The 21859-nt window shown below is 46.3% G+C and overlaps 1 protein-coding gene across 1 annotated transcript; it reads right to left on the minus strand.

Moving 5' to 3' along the window:
• Positions 1-200: 200 nt before the first annotated feature.
• RRM2B (ribonucleotide reductase regulatory TP53 inducible subunit M2B) lies at positions 201-21199 on the minus strand. The gene is made up of 9 exons (XM_039549351.1): positions 20923-21199; positions 16195-16347; positions 14531-14647; positions 13482-13615; positions 11829-11923; positions 9715-9848; positions 4171-4275; positions 2971-3084; positions 201-2512 (listed from the first exon to the last, which is right to left on the minus strand). Exons 1-9 carry the CDS (start codon positions 21028-21030, stop codon positions 2360-2362), a joined length of 1113 nt encoding a protein of 370 aa, XP_039405285.1. The 5' UTR covers positions 21031-21199; the 3' UTR covers positions 201-2359.
• Positions 21200-21859: the final 660 nt, after the last annotated feature.

Raw genomic sequence — 21859 nt, forward strand, 5'->3', positions numbered from 1 at the left:
AAAAACCAAATCCACTTGTTTGCTCACTAGACTGCAAAACCTATTCCCAGGAACAAGAAAGAGCAAGTCAAGAGCTCCAAAAAGAGCAAGACAATATGTGGAGCTCTTTTAACCTTCTCCCACAACCCAAAAGCTGTGAATACTGACTTACTTTGTCACATCCCAACTTTATCACTTTGGATTGCACAAGGAAGCATGGAACTTGTAAATGAAGGCATGGGCTTACCCACACTCAAATTTTATTGAAACTACACACATATTTTACACACAAATTGAATGGGAGCTGTTGTACCAGACTTTGGTATCTCATATACATTTACAGAACCTGAGCACGTTGCAGTTTCATATTAGAATACTCTCTATACTCATCATAATTCACAAGACTCAAAATAAATGCTTTTCAGTATTTTCAGTGACATGATAGGTTCCATTACTCTAACAACACCCATTTACAGTATTTTCTCTTTCTTCCCTATCAACTCAGTATTTCCAAAAGGTGCTGGATTTTCCCTCTGAGTCCACAGTCCTCTTGCAGTTGCAGGATGTTAGTGAGGGCCACCAGTTCCAGCTTTTCTCTGTATTCTCCAGGTTCCCCTCTGCCCTCTTCCAAGTACCTTAAGTCAAATGACACAGGCTCTGCTCTAGGAAAAAAAAGCTGTTCCATTTCCATGTTCCATACATACTCCTGATCTTTTACAGAGACTAAAAAAACAGAGTCAATTTTGCTGCTTATTTTTATAGCAGGGACAGTTGTTCACTAGGAACTATGCTAAGGCAGTGGACCTGTTTCATGAAACTCAGGTACCCAGGACTATGGCTGATCTGGGCTGGCAGGGAAATAACACTTACACCACCCCATCACTGATAACCCTGTGCTGTCAGCTCAGCTCATGCCAGGTGTATCAAAAGCAGCACAAGATGTTTGCAACAGTTAAGACTTACAAAAGCCCTTTCACAAAAAGCTGAACGTTATGAAAAATGCTTAGGTTTAATGAAGCAGAACCCTTTGTCTAGCTCTTGTACACTCACTCCATCTTTGAATAAAAAAGAGCCTATCTATTTGCAGATAAACAAGGTACAGCTGAATAGCATCCCTCACACCCCAAGTACCACTGGAGCACATTAGCCATTCTTCAATTGCTCCATTCTCTGCGTGTGATGGCAAGAAATGACAAACAGTTTTCAGGCACACAATCAAAAACCAAACAACAGTCCTTTGTAAGATGCTGCTACTCCATACTACTTCTGGGCTTGTTTTTGAAAGGTTTAATAACTTCTTTCAGAAGCTCTTCTGTGACAATGGTTCCAATGGTTGACACTAAACACACAACTTGACATCCCTTCATATGTTACTGGGTGCTTCCTTACAGCCGGAGTAGTACGTTCGTAGCACTTCAAGGGATAGTCCCTTGGAATGATATGTCTTCTCACCCCTTCAATGCACAAGTGCAACCAAGAAGGGGAACAGCAAATCACCTAGCACGACAGTGGGAAGATTGACAATACCCACAGCTGGCTGTTCCAGTGTCAGATGATTACAAACACAACACAACTACAGACTGCTTAATAAGGCACTTGATCAGTGAAGCAAGGAAAAACAGGCAGCACAAGCCAAAGAACTACAGCATGTGGTTTTTCTCCACTGTTAACAGGTGTGCCTTTTCAAGAACCATTCAAAGTCCACTGACCTGTTCAGTTACAGCTGTAAGACAAGAATCACATGTATTTGAGTTAAATGCCTACCAAGACCCATCAGTTTTCCAAACAGAGTAAAAATTTTTTTCATACAGAGCCTAGGTTAATGGGGAGATCAAACTTAATTCCTGGGTTTAATAATATTCTACAGTTCAGACCTCCTTACTGTCTTCCCACATTCAATCATTACTGTATCTGCAGCAGGCTGAAACAGAAGAGCTTTTACTCTAGACAAAATCTCTAAACATGAAAATAGAAAACAGGAAAATAATTTATAGCAACATTTTTACATGGAGCGACACCTCATCTAGTTTTCAGACTAAAATACCATAACATGAGGTAAATATGCAGTTTGCTTCTTAAAACATGAAGTGTTAAAAAAGTAGTAGTATCCATGTCATTTTTAAAGACAGCATTGACAGCAGATGAGTCAAGGGAATCTTAAAAAGGCCATCCTTTTACAAAGCCATATAAATTTTATAAATGATCCCCCTTTTTTATTCAAATGACACAGAGAGAAATATATTTACTCCTCTGACAAACAACATGAAAACCCAAGAAAAAATCCCAGCAGACTCTGATTCCGTAAGAGGAAATTAAGTTAACTTCACAGCAAAAAGGGAGATGAGGAGAGGGAAACAGTCACCATTCATTTGCCAATTTGTCAAAAATCTGCATCCAGAGTGAAGACATTGTCCATTGTTTCTGTCATAACAGCAAAACGTTGATATTCCGAAACCCGCTTCTCAAAGAAATTTGTTTTTCCTTCCAGAGAAATATTCTCCATGAAATCAAAAGGATTTTCTGCATGAAAGACCTGGGGAAGAAAAACACTATTACACCGGTGATTCTGACAGGAAAATAATGCTTTAAAACCCCACAACAAACAAAACTGTCAAACTCTTTCAAACTAGACCTCCTCCAGCTGCAATATCCTGTAGGCTCTATGGACACCAATCTAAGCAAATTCAGTACTGCCACTCCCAGGAGTTTGGTCTGTGGTGAAGTTCACTTGTGCAAGGGGTTTGTTATTCTTCAAGCACTGCAGCATCTGAGCACAGCTTATGTTTCCCATCCCAAACCTGCTGAGCAGCTGAAGGGAAACAATGGCCTAAATTGTTCTTGTTCTTTTACAGTGAAGCATAGGTATTAATGCTGTGGTTTCAGCTGTGCTAAATATGGCCTGCTCCCCAGCAGGACAAGGGAGTGCTTTGTGCTGACAGCTTTCCTGGGCTGCACTGGCAGGCCAGCATTTGAGGCAATTGCATCTCTTACCTTTGAAAACCCAAGCTCCATTAGTAACCGGTCTGCAACAAATTCAATGTATTGTTTCATCAAGGTGCAATTCATTCCAATCAGACCCACAGGTAATGCCTCTGTTAGAAACTCCTAGAAGTTAAAATACAGATGACATTTAGAGAAATTAAATTTAAGAAGAAAAAGGAGAGAAGACACCTGTGTTTCACAATAATATAATTTGTGATGTTCAGGCTCCCCAGGAAGTTGTCTGAATAAATAACTTGCATCACTAAATTCAAAAAGTATCTTCTGTTTTCAGTAATTGTTTGTATCTTCCTTTATTTTTAGCCTATTACTCTGGAAAAGGCACAAGATTTTTATCATTGCCCCTCTAATCTGCCTTTCCCCACTCCTCCAGCATAAGCTTCACTGCAAGCTTAAGCTCTAACTTCAATAAACCTACGTACCATACTAGTGGGAACAGGGATAAATCCAGAAATCACCAGTTTTCCTGGCTTCCAGCCATTATAGAATGACAGATCAGAGACAGCAGTGATATATATGAGTGCTGAACCCAGTCATATGCGTGTTTAGGAACTGATGCAATACCTGTCAGTGTTGTGAGACCAAGCAGGAGCATTTGTCATCATCACAGGAGTTAGATGACAACAGGAAAGAAAACTAAACTAAAATCCTGCCAAATACTCAGCCATGCAGAAACTTGTGCCTGCAGAAGGGCAGCATTTCACATGAAAGAACCTGACATCAACCTCAGAAAAAGTCAGAACCCAGCATGATACACGTGGTCAGAACAGACCCTGCCTCCTCCTGAGGACAAGCAGAGATGTGAATACAATAAGGAGAGACAAAGATCCTGAAAGGACAGATGTAAACAAACTCCTCTCTAGGAGACAGTTGCAGTTGGACTAGATGATTACTGTAGGTCCCTTCCAACTGGAACTATTCTATTCAGCATCAAATAAGAGAGCTTTCCTTCCTTTCTGTCATTAAGGAGAAAACCAGTTGCCAGCTTCAGCTTCCCCCAGTTGTTTGACAACTGAATCAGAAAGTCTCTGACTTCTTGCCACCATTAAGGAAGAGGGAAAGAATTGCATCAGGGATCCAAGCCTGAGCCAAGTATCAAACACGAAATCCCAAAAGTTAGAAGTTAATTTGTTTATTTCACGCATCAGACTGGATCTGTGCTGCCCATGATGCTGTCACAGCCAGGATTACCTGCTCAATTTCTACAGCATTAACGATGATCTCACGGACTCGCTCTTCTGACGGTCTGTTCACTAAATAATGGAACATTAGACAAGCAAAATCACAGTGTAGACCCTGAAATAAGAGAACAATGGAAAAAACAGTCAGTTTTCCCCTCCTCCACACAGTTCGCTCTTATTTTCAGGCAGCCTCATCTGAGTTGAAGTTTCCCAGCCTCCTGCTTTTTTGAGTCTTAGTGTTATCACATGTAGTGTGGACTTGTAGTTTACAAGGCAGTAACATCTCAAATCCAACACATGCCACCTACGCCAAAATAATGCTCAGCATACATGTTTCTCCGGTAAAATTTTTCTGAGGGCTGCTCTACTGCGAGGGATCCCACACAGAGCCCTGCTTCCTGTCAGGGATGATTTTGCAGAAAGACCTCTACATCAAGACTGGCAAAACTACTTGTGAGTTAAAATAGGCTGTTTACCTCCTCTTTGCTTCGAGATAACGCTTGATTTAAATTCTTCCAGTAGTATTTCTTCCCTTGCTTCTCCCAACAGCATTTTCAACAAGGCAGATTCAGATTAGAGTCACCAAACCCAAGATTAACAAATCATCTCTGCCCCAGCTAAACTCCCCTTCTCATTTTACCCAGCTATCCTACACAGAGCCTAACGAACTGTGCTCCTTTCCAGGGTTTCCAGAAAAGTCTCCTGCTAAGGTAAGAAAACCTCAGGAGACAAGCAACCCCTCACAGTCTGCAGAGGGTACCAGCCAGATGCTCCAAGAGGTGCCTCAGCTTCTCTTTGACTTGCCTGGGTACAGCTTCATGCTCTGGCTTCAGCCATACCCACCACTGCCAGACTAAAGGAGGACTGCACTACCATCTCTCCTCTCAACAGCAAGGTGGTGATTACAGCCAATAAGCACCAAGAGGGCACATCCAGAGTGAAAACAATCAGAAGGATTTGGCAGACTAAGGGCTACAAGACAATCCAGTACTATCATTAACAAGGGTCAAAACAAAACCTGGGGACTGACTGACTAGAGAACTGTTCTGCTGCGAAAGACCTGGGAGTCTCCATGGGTGACAAGTAGACTGAGCCAGCAGTGCCCTTGTGACCAGAGGGGCAAGGGTATCTCAGGGTGCATCAGGAAGAGTGTGGCCAGCAGGTCAAGGGAGGTGATCCTCTCCTTCTGCCCAGCCCTGGTGAGGTCACATCTGGACTGCTGTCCAGTTCTGGGCTCCTCAGTAGGAAAGAGACAAGAAGCTACTGGAGAGGGTCCAGCAGAGGTCACAAAAATGATGAGGGATCTGGAGCATCTTTTTTATGAGGAGAGACTGCAAGACCTGGGTCTGTTTAGTCTGGAGAAGAGGACACTGAAAGGGGATCTCATTAATGCATATGATTATCTCAAAGGTGGTGGTGAGGTTTAGGAATGGTACTCCCTAGTTCAGTACCCCCACCAAGACTCTTCCAAACCAGATGCCACTTGCTCGCTACACCAGCTTCCCCTTGCCCTTTCCTGCTCTGGGGATGGAGGCACAAAAGGTGAAAATCATGGGAATGGTAAGAACAATTTACTGGAAATAACAATGGTAACAAAAGGAACAGTAACAGCAATATCAATAACAAAATGTATAAGACAAAGAAACTATTTACATGGAAAACCAGTGACAAATACCTACCCGCTCTCCCCAATTAGGTTTTTTCCCACTGGAAGGAATGCCCTTCTTCTCAAAAGCAGGAGAGGGAGTCCCTTTTCCCCACCCCTGTCAATGACCTGAGATGGTACCCAGTAACATTAGGGTCTTAGCCATGCCCACACAGCTCCAGGCTCTACTGCCTCACAGCTACTGCAAAAAATTAACCCTGTCTTTGGCTGAAGCCAGGACAGGCAGGTGCCAAGAGGATGGTGCCAGGCTCTTTTCAGTAGTGCCTGGAGACAGGACGAGGAGCAATGGCTGTAAACTAAAACACAAGAAATTTCACCTCAACATGAGGAAGAACTTCTTTATGTCAAGCATGACAGAGCACTGGTACAGGCTGCCCAGGGAGATTGCGGGGTCTCCCTCTCTGGAGACATTCCAAACCCACCTGGACACGTTCCTGTGTCACCTGCTCCAGGTGACCCTACCTGGCAGGGGGGTTGGACAGGATGATCTCCAGAGGACCCTTCCAACCCTAACAATTCTGTGATTCTGTGAAAACCTTTTTAGAAAGGCTGTAAAATCCTTGTGATTCAGGTCACAAAACAGCCCTGAAATAACGTAATTTGGGAAGTATCCCCCCCCCCTAACAACAGCATTAGCTGCCTGCTGCAGGGCTTCCCATGGTCTAATCCAGGGCAACATCACCATCAGGATGCAGGACATGCCTGGCTTCTCCCATGAACCAGTGTGCTCTGCTCACTCGTGCTCCTACCAGCTTTGCACCTTTAAGTATCAGAGATCCACCAGCTCAAGAACAGCTTGGGAACAGAGTCTGCAGCTCAAAATACACTCTGAGCGTTAATCATTTGTCTGTTCAGGTGCATCAAAAAACAGTTTGTAGTTTTCCATTGTGGATTCTTTTTACTGACACTGGGTTTCAATGCAGGTGCTCTGTGCACCAAGCTTTAACCTTTGTAACAGCACTGCAGTTGGAATTATGCCAGCAGAGCTCAAGAAAATTTTAGTCTTTTGGTGCTCGACTCTGCAAAGAAGTACAGTTACACTCATTCACCTGCAAGTGATCCTTGTAACAAATCCTGCCTCACTCAAATGTATCAGCTCATAATGACTCACAGAAGACACAAGGAAGGTGAAGGCTGAAGAACTACTTATTTTTTCTTACTCATCATATCACTTTCTTCAAAAGTGTCTTTTAAAGACATATCGTAAGATATCTCATTTCAAAGCAGTTTATCTAACCCATGAAAATTACTTCCATTATGAAAAAGCTCTTTACACTTTAAGAGCAACTCTGCTAAGTTACAACCACTAGCATGTTTATACTGCATACAAAACTGATCTTTCTACTTTTTCAGTGCTGACAGTGCTGTAAGTAGTGCAGTGCACAGTCCCCAGCCATAAACAACAGCTACCAACTTGCAGGGAGCAAGGAAAAAGGAAGGAAGGAACCAGTGAAAAGAAGGGGCACTTGTAAGCACATAGCCTGTCACATTTGGTGTGCTGACATGCAGCCCCTCAGACACTTCATACCTTAAGAAGCGCTCTCCTCAAAGGCAGATTTGTAGTTGCCCCCTCCCAGGAGATTCTGTCGCTGTGCAGCAACACAAGACCATGGAGAGGGGTGGTATCTGCTGCTTCTGCAGCAAACTGCCACAGCTGGCTCGGTGATGGATGCAGGCAGCTGTCGGCAAGCTCCCGGACCCACAACCAGGAGCAGGTCGAGAGTGGTACCTGGAGCCCACTTGAACCTGCCTGAAGCAGCTGAGGCACAGCAAGTCTCAGAGTCACACACTATCCAGGTCCTTGCTCCAGCCAGCCCACCCTGCAGCGGGGGCCCATGCAATTCCACCCCACTCCTTGAGTGGCTGGGCCTTTGCCCTCCTTCACAGCACAGGAAAACAAACATTCCCCTCAATTTAAAAAATCCACCTTTTTCATAATACTATATGCATTGGTTTTGGGTAGAGTTGGTCTTCTTCACATATGGTTTGAATTTGGCCTGAACACAGGGTGGATAATATAGAGATGTTTGTGCTATTGCTGAGCAGGGCTTACACAGAGGCAAGGCCTTTTCTGCTTCTCGTACTGCCACACTGGTGAGGAAGCTGGGGGTGCATGGGAGGTTGGGAGGAGATTCAACATCTGTCCTGAGCTGGGACAGGTGACCCAAACTGACCAAAGGGATATTCCAGACCATGTAACATAATATTCAATATATAAAGTGGAGGGAAGAAGGGGTGGGGGGGGGGCATTTGGAGTGATGCTATTTGTCTTCCCAAATCATCGTTGCACCTCATGGGGCCTTGCTCTCCTGGAGATGGCTGCACACCTGCCTGTCCCTGGGAAGCAGTGAATTAAATTGAAAATTCCTTGTTTTGATTTGCTTGTGTGTGTGACTTTTGCTTTCCCTATTAAACTGTCTTCATCTCAACCCATGAGCTTTGTAGCTTTTACCCTTCCGATTCTCTCCCTGGTCCTACTGGTGGGGGAGTGAGAGTGATAGCATGGGGCTTGATTGCTGGCTGGGATTAAACCACAACTGGGACACCAGTATTTATGTTTACTCCCTTTAAAAACAGGTATTTCTGTTGAGGGACTCAGCAGCACCCAGGCTTTACGTTCATTAATGCTGTTTGCTGGGTAGAAAACTGGCTGGATGGCCAGGCCAAAAAATGTGGTGAGAATTAAATCCAGTTGGTGGCTGGCCACAAGTGGCATTCCCCAGGGCTCAGTTATGTTATGTTATATATGCTACATATATATATATATATATACACACACATACAGATATATATATACATTACTGGCTCCAGTGGCCTGTCCTGTTTAATATCTTTATCAATGACCTGGTAAAGTGGATTGAGTGCACCCTCAGTCAGTTTGCAGAAGTCACCAAGTTTGGTAGGAAAGTTGAGCTGCCAGAGAGTAGGAAGGCAGAGGGATCTAGACGGGCTGGATCAGTGGACTGAAGACAATGGTATAAGGTTCAACAAGGCCAAATACCAGGTCCTGCATTTATGCCACAACAACCCCATGCAGTGCTACAGACTTGGGGCAGAGTGGCTGGAAAGCAGCCCAGCAGAAAATGACCTGGGGGTACTGGTTGAGAGTGGCTGAACATGAGCCAGTGTGTGCCCAGGTGGCCAAGAAGGCAATGGCATCCTGGCCTGTGTCAGCAATAGCAAGGCCGAAGGACCAGGGCAGTGATTGTCCCTCTGTACTCAGCACTGGCAAGGTTGTATCTTGAATCCTGTGTTCAGTTTTGGGCCTCTCACTACAGGAAGGACATTGAGGTGCTGCAGCGTGTCCAGGGCAGGGCAAGAGAGCTGGTGAAGGGTCTGGAGTACCAGTCTTATGAGGATTGGCTGAGGGAGCTGGGGGTGTTTAGGCTGGAGAAAAGGAAGCTCAGGGGAGACCCTGTCACTCTACAACTACATAAGAGAAGGTTGTAGTGAGGTGGGGTCAGTCTCTTCTCCCAAACAACAAGCAACAGGACAAGAGGAAATGGCCTCAAGTTGCATCAAGCAGGGGATTAGAATGGATATTACAAAAAAATTCTTCATGGAAATTGCTGTCAAGCAATTATTAGAATAGGCTGTCCAGGGAAGTGGTTGAGTCACCATCCCTGAAGGTATTTTAAAGACATGTGGATGTGGCACTTAAGGACATGGTTTAGTGGTGGACTTGGCAGTGGCAGGTTAACAGTTTGATTCAGTGATCTTAAAGGTCTTTTCCAATCTAAATTATTCTATGATTCTGCAATTATTGGTAAAGGTCTGCTTCTTTCCCCTTTCTCTGTCAAGACTATGGGTTCTTCATGAATATAATTCTGCTCTTCCCCTGGAAACTCCCTTTTCTTCCCAAACAGTGTGTAAGACATGCCACATTACCTCATCTCTGCTAATAAGTTCATTGGAGAAAGTCAGTCCAGGCATCAGGCCCCTCTTCTTCAGCCAAAATATAGCAGCAAAGGAACCCGAAAAGAAGATGCCTTCCACTGCAGCAAAGGCAACCACTCTCTCACCTGTTTAACATAACACATTTTTCATTAGACACAAATTGCTGTATTGCTCATCAGCAAGATGCACCATTTGCATCAGACAGAATGATGCTGGAGAGGAGCAATCCCCTTTGCAGCACCAGATGCTGTCTTTGACCACATCCAGCAGCAGATCCCGAGCCACAGAGGGTCTACACACCCCACAGCACTCAGCCAGAGGCAACCCTAGCAGAACTGAAGAACCATGGCACCCACTGAAACTGACACAGATCAGAAGCAAAAGAATGTAATTGTCCAGAGTGGCCAAGACATTAGTACTCCTTTATCTCTTTCTCCTGAAAGGCCAGAAAGCAGCTGTGTTAACTGACAGAACAAAGAAAATAGTCAATCTCTTAAAATGAAACAAAAACCCCTACCCCACAATTTCTTCTTGTTGGGAATCTACATAAAACCATATTCTTACAAGAGTGAAAGACTACAGAATGTAAGCCGAGACTCAAATAACTATTTGTGCTATCCCACCTTTAATCCAAGGAAAGCAAGGCATTATTGGTCCCAGTTCTCCCTGCTCTCTACAGGAATGTATTTCTTCAGACTACAAGACCATCTGACTGTTTAGTGAAGCCACATCATTCCATGTACACTACTTCAAACAACTTCACAGGCTCATTGTGTATGTTCTAACATTAAGAGCTTTTGCACTAAGTTCTGGAGCCTTTTCCCAATAAGAACTGCATAGAATTTTGTTAAAAGATAACCCAAAATAGCCAGATGTCCCACTTCTTCTATGAGATACAAATATCAACTGCTGGCTCATCTGAAGAAATTCGAGTTAGGAAAAAAGCACAGAGAGCAATACCAACTTACAAGTATCACAGAAGTTATTAGGGAGAGAATTTTTCTGGCAACACTAAAAATCTCATTGGTTATTTCTATAGAGGAATGGAGAAAGGCTGCTCATAAAATACAGGTTTAATGAAGCACAAGCCTGATTACTTATTTGGATAAAATGCATGAAGTTTGGGGGCAGGGAGCAGGGGCTACACTGTTTTTTAAGTTAGGGAACCTTCTGATTCCTGGCACACCCCACACTGCTGGGAGCCAAACAAAAGGATGATGAAGGGGCTCCACACACAGCAAGCAAAGTCAGACTGGGGAGGCAGTGGGAGCACCAGGACAGAATAATGTACAGCTACAAAAAATAACCCCTCTCAAAAAAGAGCTGTGAACAGATGCCACAAAAGAATGATGTTCAGATTTATTTTGTTCACCAAGCTGAATCTCTCCATCTCCTACACTTTCTTGAAATATAGAGGATGTTTGCTTAAAAAACTTCACCAAAGTGCACCCATTATGCATTCCAGCTACAGCACACCCTTCAGAGTCAACACTGTAAGAATGCAGAACACTGGAAAGGATGCCCTGCAGCATGCTGATGGAAGCTGAGCCAGTGCCCCAGCTCTGAAATGAGATACAAAAACTAGAAACCTGGTCCCAACAGCAAACCAGGAACACCAGAAATAGATGGTTCTTGAATCTTTTTGGTCCAGGCTCAGTCATGCCGCAGTTACAAAAAACTGATTTGTCTATATGAACATGAACACAGAAAATGCCTGGACTTGCAAGACTTCAGCTGCCCAGTTCTGAACACCAAGTACAAAATAAGAACCAACTAGAATAAATAATCAAAACTAGAAAAGAAGGTCTACAAGCAAAAACTGAGGAAACCAGGGTTGTTCAGTATAAAGACAAAAAGGACAGAGATCTACAAGCATTTTTCATAACATGACTTCAGGGGGCACTGTCATTACTGTATTTCTCTAACTGAAGATAAAAACATACATGCTCACCAGAAGTTACTTCTAGTTCTTTAGTTAAACCAGAGACCCAGAAGCCACTACATCTGTGGAGAATTTCATTTCATGTTCCAGGGGTGCAGCTTACTCACAGAGCACCAACAACAGAATATATGCAACAGAAACAAGTTTTAAAAAAGCTACACACCAAAAGTGGATTCTCGGTCTTCGATCCACTTCAGAGCCCAGTCTGCTTTCTTCTTAACACAAGGCATTGTTTCAATGGCATTAAATAAGAAATCCCTATAGAAGAAAACAGAGACAAAACATCAAAATAGTGATTTATGTAAATCTGCCCTGGTTGTCCCTTCCAGCTCCACCAGAGAGAGGATTATGCAAGGCTCTGAACTAACCCAAGTAAGAGACCATTCCCACCCCAAAGGGGTGATGATCTGTCCTGGTTTTGTCTGGGATAGAGTTAATTTTCTTCCTAGTTGTTGTACAGTGTTGTGTTTTATATTTAGAATGAGAATTCTGTTGATAACACACTGATGTTTTAGTTGTTGCTAAGCGGGGTTTACATGAAGTCAAGGTCTCTTCAGCTTCTAACCCCACCCCACCAATGAGCAGGCTGGGAGGCAGAGGAAGCTGGGAGGAGACACAGCCAGGACAGCAGACCCCCAGTGGCCAAAGGGATACTCCACACGATGTCATGCTCAGAATACAAACTAAGGGGAAAGCTGGCCAGGGGCTACTTCTTGGGAACTGGCTGGGTATCAGTCAGCAGGCAGTGAGAAACTGCATTGTGCATCACTTGTTTTGTTTATCATTATTATTATTACTTGCCTTTTCTGTGCTATCCAACTGCCTTACCTCAAACCACCAGTTTTACTTTTTTCCCCAATTCTCTCCCACCCCACTGGGTGGGGGCAGGCAGTGAGTGAGCTGCTGTATGGTGTTTAGCTGCCTGCCAGGTTAAACCACTACTTGATCTCTGATAACAAGGGCAGAGGGAGGCATATGTGCAGAAGGGCTCAGGAGAGGCAAGCTGCGAACTCAAACATCCCATCCCAGGAGTGCTCACCCACCACACCACAGTGCCTCTCAGACTTGAAGCCAGCCACTTCAGTTTATCCACGAAACAAAACCTCATCTTGCCCAACTCCACAAAAGGAACTGGACAACTCCCATGTGCACAGACTCTGTTCCCATGCTGAACACCTGAAAGGAAACCCTGCAGCTCTGCCACCATCACCAACACAGGATGCCACTGTGGGAAAGAAAGTGCTGCCTGACCATCACCATGGTGGAGTCTCTGAGGGAAAATGCTGCTTTTCAAACATATTACTGTTTGGACTAGGAACTTCTTCAGACAACAAAGGTGATGGAACTCTCCAAAGAACTCAATCATTCAAAAATAAGCAGTTTGAGTTGTATTAAAAAGCACTGACAACAAAAAGGCTGAAAGGATGCAATACATTGACTGCTGTACATGAGAAACACCATTTTGATCATGAGCACTCAATTTCCTTGGGCTGATCCTTTGCTGATGTAAGAGCAAGCACCACAGGAGCGCGATAACCTCAAGGAGCTCATCTAACCTTTAACATTTCACATAGTCCATGCCTGCAGAAGTAAAAGATTTATACAAATATTCACTAACCTTCTGATACTCCCACAACAAGCCTTGGTCAGTAATACTCCTTTCCATTTTGGGGGTGAGGCATGCAAGCCTTGAAAGCTTTAAGGAACCTTCCCCAACTCCTCCAGAAAGTCAGCATGAAACAGGAGACAGCTGCAGCTGCCCAACAGCAGCGCCACTGGCTTCAGTGACACGTGTGTAACACGTCCAGAGGTTTACCTTTTCTTGGGATCTTTGATGTAGGTGTCTATGAGCAAGCTGTACATCTCTGAGTGAACATTCTCAATGAGAATCTGAAAGCCATAGAAACAACGAGCTTCTGGGATCTGCACCTCCTGACTAAAACGTGCCACCTACCAAAACCAGAAAGCATGGCAATGAGTACAGTAAAACAGTCCTGCACAACACTACTCTGAGCTTAACAGGAGAGACAATAGATCTCTGCTACAGAGACAGCATGGGAGCAGTTTTGGTCCTACTTTGTTCACAGATGTGTCAATGGGACAGCTGTGGTGCAGAGGAAAATAAAGCAGTAAATACATCTAAGAGCTGAAGCATGAGGGCACACGTACACAGGAGAACAGAAAAGTAATGCAATACTAAACACTTCGCACTGAACAAAGCCTCAGACTTTCTGTTCATCATTAGAAATATAAACAGCATGACATAAGGCATGTTCATGCAATACATGCACACATTTTCTACATGTTATAAACATTCGAACACTTGAGATTAAACTGGGCATTTGCAGATAGATACCCCTGCTAATCCGTGACGAGATATTCTCCAGCCCAGAACAGATCTCAACAGGAAGAATTCCCTACCTTTTTAGCAGCACCCACCTGCAACCCCAAGAGGTTCTAGGATGCCATTCAGTGAGAACAAAACAGATTTTACCAAAATGAGGAATACATATCACAGCCATGGTCTGTATTCCCTACTTTTCAATTAACATGAGTACAGGAAAAATATGTGGTTCTATTAATTCATTCAGAAATGCACATCCCACAACCAAGCAGGGGCTGCACTTAAAAATGGTGTCCCAGAGTGATGTGATTTGGAGTTCTGATGGCCACAGCTGACCCAATTTAACTCAAACACTGCTCCCAGAAGAACAGGCTGCTTGTTCCACTTGACAAAGGTGAGATGGAAAGAAAAAAAAAGTACACGTTTAATAAACCTATGCATTAATGTGAAAAAGCCAAAATGGAAAGTTAATAAGACAACAACATGACTAAGTATTCAAGCCCTCTGTAAGTCTTTCTCACCAGGTTTTCATTTACAATTCCATCACTGGCTGCAAAGAATGCCAGAACATGAGAGATAAAGTATTTTTCATCTGCTTTCAGCTTGTTCCAGTGAGGAAGGTCCTTTGACAAATCAACCTAATGAAAAGAAAAAAGAACATTATTGTCCTTCAGCATTTGTCATTCTGTAAAAACAGAAGCAGCCCAGTCAAGTGACTGAGGCAGAGTTTTGGCATTTGCTTTCAAATCTTTACACATAGAAAATTCAAATATTTGTGACTGTAAAAGACAACAGATACACTGCACTTCTGTTGTCTCTCTCTGCAACAGTAACATCATGTACTTGTTTCACAGTTTACACTTTGTAATTTGGAATAAAAATCAGTGTCTATTGAATAAATAGATGAGATTTTGAAAAGCATTAGTATCTTTTTGTCACAAGTATGAACATGCACCAGTAAGCAGACCTCACTCTGAGACACTTAAACTGTAGTTGAAATAAAAACTGATACTCCAAGAAAGCTATACCTAAGTGTGCCAAAAGATGGACTGAGGGTACCTTTGCCTTTGGCAGGTGTTCAGCCTCCATCTTGTCGAAGAACGGTACAGAGCAAATGCTGTGCAACTGCTCTTGTCTATCACACCAAACCCCAGCCATGAGAGAAAACCACAGCTTCGTTCACATAGACCTGTTTTGTTTGCTGGTTTGTAGGATTTCTGAAGCAAAGCAGCACTTCAGTAGAGTCAGATGTGAAAAATGCAGAGGACCCACAGATGGTGGGACAGTGTAAGAAGGAACCAGTAACAGAGTAAAAGGGAAATGCTGATAAGGCAGGAATTCAAGTGCTTTTTCTTTAATGGTTTAAATGAAGCTCTGCTGCAACAGGGCAGCAAGACACCCAGCAGGCAATGAAATATCACCTCCACAAACAGCTGCTCATCATCCCATGATGCTTTCTGGTCTATTTAGAGCCTGCCAATGCTTTCATCTCACTCCTCTGCAGCTGCAGACCACTGCTCACAAACAAGCAAAGAGTGCATAAGCTTTGAGTTGGAACAACCAGCTCCCCTGGCAGGTGATCTCTCCAAAGCAGTGCAGTGTTCAGAGGCCTGCACTGCTGCAAGCATAGCAAGCACCGCTCAGGTCTAGCTAACCAGCAACCTTGGGGAAGAGCTTAGAGCTTGCACTGTAACATGGGGCAAGCACCTCACCAGGGCAATAAGGAGTCAGCTAAATGCATTTTTATCAAGTGTCCCTGATTAACACCATCTCTCTGGAAATTTAGGTACCTAATATTAAGGAACAGCATGAAATTTCCCAGAGCATCTTACACGGGCAAGGAGTTAGTTGCAGGTTCAGAGATCACAGCACGGTAGGAGCTATCTGATCACAAATCAGAGCCATCTGACTTAGGATTTCTTTATAACCAGAGAAGTACCCCAGGACACAATTCCACCTCATCCTGAACTAAGCATCTAAAACAGCTCTGCTGAATCACCCTGTGGAAGCAGCTTGCTTGCCACTGTCGATGGAGGGCGTTCTGCTTTGGTCCTGGCACCTCATGTTCGATGCAATTAACTCCAACCTTTGCAACACAGAAGCCAGCAGCAGCAGAGCTAGGAAAGATGCACCAGGACCCCAGTGGTCTGATTGCCTTTTGCCAACCCACTAGCCCAGGGCTCACCTCTTCTGCTGTCCAAAAGGAGGCCTGAGCCTGCTTATACATCTTCCATATGTCTGGGTACTGGATGGGGAAGATGACGAACCGGCGGTGATTTTTTCTGAGTAGAGGCTCTTCGTCAAGGCCTGAGCCATTTTCAGCAGCATTCGATGAGCTCTGAAAATAAAGCACAGCTCTGGTTAAAGTTACCATTATTGATTCCTCCTTCTCGCAGTATCCAAAAGGCGTGGTTTAAAGTTCACCCATGTCACACAGACACTCACCTGCCCCTCTGGGGTGGACATGCTGCCTGTCCCTGGGGTACGTGTCCCCTCGCCCTCCATCCGTGCTCCCGGCAGCACTGCCTGTCCTCCCGGCCCTACCCAGCACAGCTCACACCAACCGCCCCCTCCCAGCTGTGCCGGCGCCAGGAAGTGCCCCACACCTGTGTGCCAAAGACAAAGCAGAGGAAATCTGCCCCGGGAGACATCAGCCACCGTGGTACCACACATGGAGAGACATGTGTGAGGTCACAGCATGGTGCTGCAGCCTGCAACCAGCACAGCCCCACCAGGCTCACTGCCCAGGTACTTCCCAGCCATCTGCTTTACATTCAGCCATTAGGACCTGGATGGACCTTTTTAAGAAAGCCATGAGATCATAGCTACTAATGCCAGCTGATGGAGGACAGCCCTGTGCCACAGCGAGTCTCAGCATGGAGGTCTGTGTATGCAACCTGTGAGGGCAGCCCACACACCAGCACGGGTCTGGAGGCTGCTCTGGAGCCTCTCCCTCAAGTGCCAATACGAAGCCAACGTGCCTCTTCCCAGCAGCTGGCAGCAGGAAAACCTCTGCCTGGAGTCACCCATCTCCACACTGACCCTTCTGTGTGGGCTCCCAGAGGGCATCTGTGCACAGCTCTTCCTCAGCGAGCTCCCAGCCCAGCCGAGGTGGGGACAGCCAACATTTAGGAAACAGGCCAGTGAAAAGTAGCAGGGGGGGCACTCTGAGCAGGGCCTTCACCTCCCCTCTGGCTGGGGACATGTGCTCCCAGGATCAATCCCTGCATCCCTGCAGTCATGTCACCAAGCACCTACTAGAAACAACTGCTGTGAAGAGCTGTCAGGACAGCACATTGCAACCTCTACAGAAGGGCTGGTGACTCACACTGATCAGAAGTGCAGCCAGCAGGACCCTTTCTGGGTTGGTTCTGAGATGCCACTGACACTGCTGTAGAGGACAACTTAACCACAGGCAGTATACGAGGTGTTATGTATAATACAGCGGAGAAGGGGAGCTGATGGTTTGAACACCATTATTTCTACCCTCCTGAAGGTGCCAAAGTCCCTTCCCTACCCAGTCTGCTTGTAACTATGCACATAATAAAAAGCATTCCTCTACTTCAGTTTGGAAAATATCCTCAAACAAATAATGCACTCACATTTTGAAAAACAAATAAAACCCAAACACACATGCACATTGCATAGCTGGCATACATACCACAGATGCCCAATGAATACATCAGGGAAGCACATTCTGGGTTACAATTCTACCACTTTATTATATTTTTAAATATTACCCAATTACATGAACAGATTTCCCAGCATCATCTTGCAGAGTCTGCTGAAGGCCGTGAGAGTGCAAGACCTTTTTTACTTCCCAGGACATAGAGATGGTTACAATAACTCACTGGAATTGGGGGAATTTGGGGTTGGCACATTCGGCACCTTGTCTTAGCACACACCTTCTCAGGGCCTGACATGCAGCCAACAGCTCCATCTGCTTCTGCACCAGCTGTCATTGAAAATGGAAACACTGCAAAAATCTTCCCTGTTAGCCCAGCCACTGCTGGCTCATGGACAGTTTGTTGTCCTCCAGGACCCTCAGGGCCTTCTCTGCAGAGCTGCTTCCCAGCAGGTTGGCCCCCATCCTGTACTGGTGCCTGGGGTTATTCCTCCCCAGGTGCAGGATCTGCATTTCCTTTTGTTGAGTTTCAGATGGTTCTTCTTTGCCCATCTCTCCAACCGGTTTAGGCCCTTCTGAAGGGCTGCACAGGTCTCTGGGATATTGGCTGCTCCTCCCGGCTTTGTGCCATCAGTGAACTTGCTGAGGAGGCATCTGCCCCTTCATCCAAGTCACTGATGGATAAGTTAAACAATACTGGGCCCCGCATTGAACCCTGGAGGACACAACCAGGCCTGCAACTTGACCCTGTGATGCTGACCACAACCCTTCAAGCTCTGCCATTCAGCCAGTGCTCAATCCCCCTCGCCATCCACTCACCCAGCCCACACTTTCTGAGCTTGCCTATGAGGGTATCATGGGAGACACTGGCAAAAGCCTGGCTAAAGCCCATGCAGACAAAAGCCCTTGTCTATTCAGCCAATTGTCCCACCACAGAAGTTAATCAGATTGGTTAAGCACGAGTTCCCTTTGGTGAATCCATGGTGACTACTCCTCATGACTGTCTTGTTCTTCCATGTGCTTAGAGACAGACTGCAGGATGAGCCATTCCATCATCTTTCCAGGGATTCAGGTGAGGCTGACTGGCTTGTGGTTTTAAAAACTGTACAAATACTTTTTTAAATAGATGGTTTTGGTTGTTGGATTGGGGTTTTTTTATAATTTTAAAAAAGGAAAGGTCAGTCACAGAGACGACACCATACTGGAACCTCCTGCTCAACCTATACCCACCTCCCTGATCACCTTCAGGGGCTGAGAGGAGTTTCACAGGCAGGCTCTAAATTGGCAGGCAGGCAGCTAGTGGCTACAAAACAATCCCATCCTCTCTAACTCAATTTCAAGTGCATGGCACATTATGATCACTGCTGAGGCTTCTGAGCAATCACCACCTTGTGATTAAGGAGCATAATGCATTCCCTGCCTTGCCTTCCTGCATCCGGGGGCACTGGCAGGAGTATGGGGGGCAGGAGAAGGTAACAGTCACTAGGTCAACACTGCCTTCAATCTGCACCCCAGATCTTTTTCTTACTGCTATGATGGTGTACAAAACAGTCAACACTCACCATAACAACAAAGGGCACCCAGTTTATAATGTGTACGTGCTTCATTCTGTTCAGACAACATGATCTAAATGCATAAAAGAGCTGAAGCTGGTGGGCACAGGACAACCCTTGCTTCAGCAGGGTCAACTAGAGCAGACTGCCCACGGCTGCATCCAGGTGAGGCTTCAGTATCTCCAAGGATGGAGACTACACAACCTCTGTGAGCAACCTGTGCCAGCATCTGACCACCTTCAGGAAAAACAAGTGTTTTCTTACATGTAAATGCAAGCTTTTGTGCTTCAGTGTGTGACCAATGCCCCTAGTCTCACCATGGGGGACCACTGAGGAGAGCCTGGTTTTCTGTCTCCTTTACTCCCTCCACTGGGTATCTACACACACTCATGGAATCCCCTGGAGTCTCCTCCAGGCTAAACAGTCCCAGCACTCACGCCTCTCTTCGTATGACAGATGCTGCAGTCTCTTAATCATCAGCCCTTTGCTGGACACACTCCAGTACATCATATCCCAGTTACTCCGCAACTGCAAGAGACAAGCTCTTCTGGTGATGACAATAAACCAAACGGACAACAAAGACTGTTTAGGGGTACTGAAACTCCTTCCATTAATTTCAAATTCAGCAAACTAGGAAATAATTAACATATATGCACACATACAACCATCATCCCACAGCAACAGCTGCTGGGCTACATGTACAGGTATCACAGTTGCATGCCCTACATCAGCTGTAGCCAGGGAAAAAGCTAGAGGTGCTGGTAGAGCCAGCACTGTGATGTGGCACATCCACTCAATGGTATGTGACCATGAACCCTCATGCACCCTAGTAAGAGGCTGCATGTGCATCCCACAAGCTCCCAAAGCACTCAGGCCAGCCTTGGGCAGCACAGGCCATGCCAGCAGTGAGACTGGGAAGACCATCACCATTCCCGGGAGAGATGGCTTGCACTGCACAGCGTCTGAGGAGCCACCTGCTGGTTCCACATTCTTGAGGGGATGCACAGGACTGACTACACCATGCACCTCTTCACTATGGGTACGTGTCACTGTTCAGGGGAAAACAGTAAGGGGTTTCTTACACTTGTATTTAACATGGCACACCTGGTTTTGGATACTTGAGTACTGATGAGACACAAGGGTTCCGGAAGACTACGTGCATCTCCCTGCCATGAAGACCCCTTCTCCTCATGCACCTCAGCCTGGCTTAGCGTGGTTATACTAGGGGGACACCAGAAAGCAGCTCAGACACCTCGCAGGGGCAGACTTTCCTGGTCCACAGGGCCTGGGAAGCCAGGAACATTACCAACACCCACACCTGCCTCCATGGCAGCTCGGGGCGGAGGAGCTCTACCTTCCCGGCCCCCGCAGGCGCCAGCTCTGCAAGCCCAGAAGCCCCGGGGCGGCAGGGCCGGCGATGCCCAGACCCCGTGCCAAGCAGCCCACGGCCTCCGGTCGGAGGCCCGCATCCCCCGCAGGTGCTGCCAGCGCTCCCCGGGCCCGCGGTGCCCGAGCGGGACAAGGGCGCGCGGGGGATGGGCCCGTGCCCTTTCCAGGGCTGTCCGAAGGAGCAGATCCCCGGTGCCCCCACGGCGGACGGGCCGGCGGGGAGGCAGCGCAGCGCCCGGCAGTGCGGGAGGCCGCGGAGCCCGGCCGGGCAGGGCTGCGCCACCGCCGCGCCGCTCCCGGAGCCCCCGCCCGCCCCGGCCCCGCTCCCCGGCCCGGCCGGCCTTACCCGCTCCGGGCCCGCCGCCTCCTGCAGCGCCGCCGGCCCCCGGCGCTCGCCCATGGCCGGCGGGACTGCACCGCGAGGGGGGGCGGCGGAGGAAGGGGGAACGGCCATGGCCAAGGCCGCTCCTCCCCCGGGGAGGACTCAGTAATTGCATAACAAACACAGGGTTGGTTGCAGCGCTTGGAGGCGCTCGCCAAGGGTTTGTCAGTGAATGCACGAGTGGTGCGTGTTTCGCTCCCTGCTTGCAAGCAGAGAGAGCTTCAAAAGATTCGGGTGTCGCCTTTCCAAAAAGGTAACTTTCGGTGTTGCTTTAAGAATTCGTATGCCCTTAAGAATTTTGGGTTTGTTTTTTTTTAAAGGGCACCCGTCTGCCACAGTGGCTGAGACCTCCCCTCTCTCCACTCCCCAGCATGGGAAGGGGAGTCAGGCCAGCTGGGCTCCTCGGGGCTGTTTCTGTTTCCTGCGGCTTTTTTATGCCTTGTGAGAGACGCTCAAGCCTCACCAGGGCAGGGAGTAAGACAAGTTCAGCGGTGAGATCTGTGCAGCACGGCTGACTAAGCACAAGAACAGCTTTGGTTTTGTTACACCGAGTTTTCTGAGGAGCAGAAACAGGTGCCTGGGCAGCAAGTTACTGAAAAGCACAGCAGGAACACACAAACAGTAAATGAGAAAAGGTGGTTTCACACTAACATCTGCTGTTACTGGAGTACTCTTCTTTCCGCGACATCCTTGAAGTTTTATTTCCCAGAGATACCTATACAAACTGCTTATTCTTCACGTCCAACAACAGCTCCACTTGTATGGTGTGTACGGACTACCACAGATTCCAGCTTTTTGTCCAGAGCAATTGAAAGGAACACGGATTGATGTAGAACAAACCCAACTGGCCCATTTACAGACAAATTCTACTGGTGTGTGTAATACAGAGTGTGCTGGTGGC

This window comes from Corvus cornix, chromosome 2, assembly GCF_000738735.6.
Source record: "Corvus cornix cornix isolate S_Up_H32 chromosome 2, ASM73873v5, whole genome shotgun sequence".
Lineage (NCBI taxonomy): Eukaryota > Metazoa > Chordata > Aves > Passeriformes > Corvidae > Corvus > Corvus cornix.